Raw genomic sequence first — 2,467 nt, 5'->3', positions numbered from 1 at the left:
GCGGTTGCCGAACGTATGAACAAACAGCCGCAAGAAGGTGCTGGCTTAGTGTACAAGCCGCGCACGAGCGTTAAAAGGAAGCGCCGTGCATCAAGACGCAGAGGCCCGCCGGCCCCCTATAAAAAAAAGAGGAGTTCTTCAAAGCGTGCTCAGAAAAGAAAAACCCCACGGAGGAAGAGAGCTACGAAGAAGAAGAGATCCTCCTCTAAAGTAAATATTTTTTAAAGCGGCACAACCTAAAACATGGCCTTCGTACACTGTGCATCGGGCGAGTGCGCCAAATCCGAGTTAGACTTGTTTACTCTAAAGCCTACACAGACAAGCATCGAAAACAGCTTCTTCATGGAGGTATCGCCTTTAGCCGCTTTGACACCATTGGCCCCTATAGAGTTTTATGTATCAGGGTCCACGGATATGTATCTGGATCTCAACAACACGCTACTACACCTTATGTGTAAAATTGTAAAAGCTGATGGTTCCGACATAGCAGCAGACGCTAAAGTGGCTACGATAGCTTATCCCCTCGCAACCCTGTTTAATCAGGTGGACATCACCCTGGGCGACCGGCTCATCACACAGAACGATAACATGTACGCATACAGAGCCTACCTCGAGAGCATTCTAAATTACAGTAGCGACGCCCTCGACACGCAGCTTTCATCGGGGCTCTTCTACAAGGACACATGTGAACATTTTGAAGTCAAGGAGTTGGACGGTGAAAATCAGGGATTTGTAAAAAGAGCAAGTTTTGCATCTGCCAGTCGCCAGTTTGACCTTCTGGGCCGCATACATTCAGACCTATTCTTCCAAGATAAACTGCTCATCAACGGAATCGATCTTAAGATCAAGCTCACGCGTAACAAGGATTCATTCTGTCTCATAAGCGGGGATGCAGAACAGTACAAGTTGGACATACGGTCAGCGAGTCTGTTTGTAAAGAGGGTAAAAGTGTCCCCGAGCGTCAGACTAGCTCACGCCGACGCTTTGCAAATATCAAACGCCAAGTACGCTGTGGAAAGAGTGACTCTGAAGGTATTCAGCATCCCAGCAGGTACACGGCTAACGCAGCAACAGAATTTATTTCTGGGACAACTACCTAAGCTTATCATCATCGGATTTGTGGACAATACAGCTTTTAGCGGCTCCTACGCCGCAAATCCCTTCAATTTTAAGCACTACAACATCAACTACGCAGCTCTGGTCCACGAGGGCACCGTGATTCCTGCAAAACCCTACACACCCAGTTTTATAAGCTCCAACTACATCAGGGAATACCAGGGGCTGGTTTCGATAACAGGGAAACATCTACGGGACTGTGGTGTAGCCGTGACAAGAGAAGGCTATGGGACCGGATACACACTGTTCGCATTCGACCTGACCCCTGACATGGAAGACGGTGATCACTACAACCTGGTCAAAAACGGAAATCTAAAAGCTGAAATACGATTCAGTAATCCGCTACCTACGAATGTGAACATGATTGTATTCTCGGTATTTGACAGCATCATTCAGATCAACCACGCCAGACAGATTTTGTTTGACTATCTTTAAATGTTTGTGAAATGGACACTATGCAGATACGGGACTTCTTAAGCAGGCACAAATACGCTAGGAAATATTTTTTAGGTGTTTTCCCTAGCGATGGGCTGCCTACCGAAATTGGGTCAGAAAGACCATGCACCCTAGTCTTTAACACTGATCCTCATTACAAGGGTGGAACACACTGGGTCGGCATGTTTATAGATAGTGACAAGGTTACGGTGTTTGACAGTACATCTGAGTTCCCCGAACACAGTATCTATACAAAACCCATATTCAAGTTTGTGAAAAAAGCTGCGGCGAGGGTTGAGTATAATAAGCTGCGGGTCCAGGATTCGCTTGCCATCACATGCGGGGAACACTGTATTTATTTTATCAGTAAAATGTCTGAGGGTACATCGTTTAGAAATTTCTTAAATCTATATTCGAGTGACCTTGTTAACAATGACAGCATAGTTGTGAAATATGTCAAAGAAAACACAAGGGTCTCGGTCCGGCCTGTGAAAACCGAATATAGCGTCTGTCAAAATTGTAAGGGCTTGTAACACATGTATGTTTAATGATGAACGTTTAAAATAAAGAAATTTTTTTAAAGCACACATTCAGACTCTGTATTTCTATGCTGTCTCATACACCAGAATTAAAATGTTTTAAAAAGACGAGTGAGAAGGGTTGAAAATTTATAAAAGTGTTTATTACAAACAGTCATGTAGGTTACACATTACATTGACAGTCATTACTAAAGAAATATATGAAGAAAAATCACTGTTATACACGTAGAAGGCCCAGTTATTCAATAAGTCTGTAGAAACATTAAGGATTAATCCACGTGCGGGTCTTGGGCATGTGTCTTTTTCGCCGTGCTGAAGGCCCCATGGGGTTGCTCCAAGAGGGGGATAGTAGGGGCCCATCAGAGGCGGCAGGCGAT

General features: G+C 44.6%; 1 protein-coding gene across 1 annotated transcript; it reads left to right on the top strand.

Moving 5' to 3' along the window:
- The first annotated feature begins 243 nt into the window (after positions 1-243).
- Positions 244-2,215, top strand: LOC147706581 (uncharacterized protein F54H12.2-like). The gene is made up of 2 exons (XM_086929633.1): positions 244-1,396; positions 2,178-2,215. The coding sequence occupies exons 1-2, from the start codon at positions 244-246 to the stop codon at positions 2,213-2,215; spliced, it is 1,191 nt and encodes a 396-aa protein (XP_086785759.1).
- The last annotated feature ends 252 nt before the right edge of the window (positions 2,216-2,467 follow it).

This window comes from Lissotriton vulgaris, chromosome 7, assembly GCF_964263255.1.
Source record: "Lissotriton vulgaris chromosome 7, aLisVul1.2, whole genome shotgun sequence".
Classification (NCBI taxonomy): domain Eukaryota; kingdom Metazoa; phylum Chordata; class Amphibia; order Caudata; family Salamandridae; genus Lissotriton; species Lissotriton vulgaris.
The sequence above is the reverse complement of the archived record's forward strand: the minus strand, read 5'-3'. Positions and strand labels throughout refer to the sequence as shown.

Bases quoted from the DNA above. Each gene is read 5' to 3' on its own strand.
- LOC147706581 (XM_086929633.1), top strand. From the start codon at position 244: ATGGCCTTCGTACACTGTGCATCGGGCGAGTGCGCCAAATCCGAGTTA. The intron at 1,397-2,177 runs GTGATCACTACA...CTCATACACCAG, and splicing joins GACCCCTGACATGGAAGACG to AATTAAAATGTTTTAAAAAG.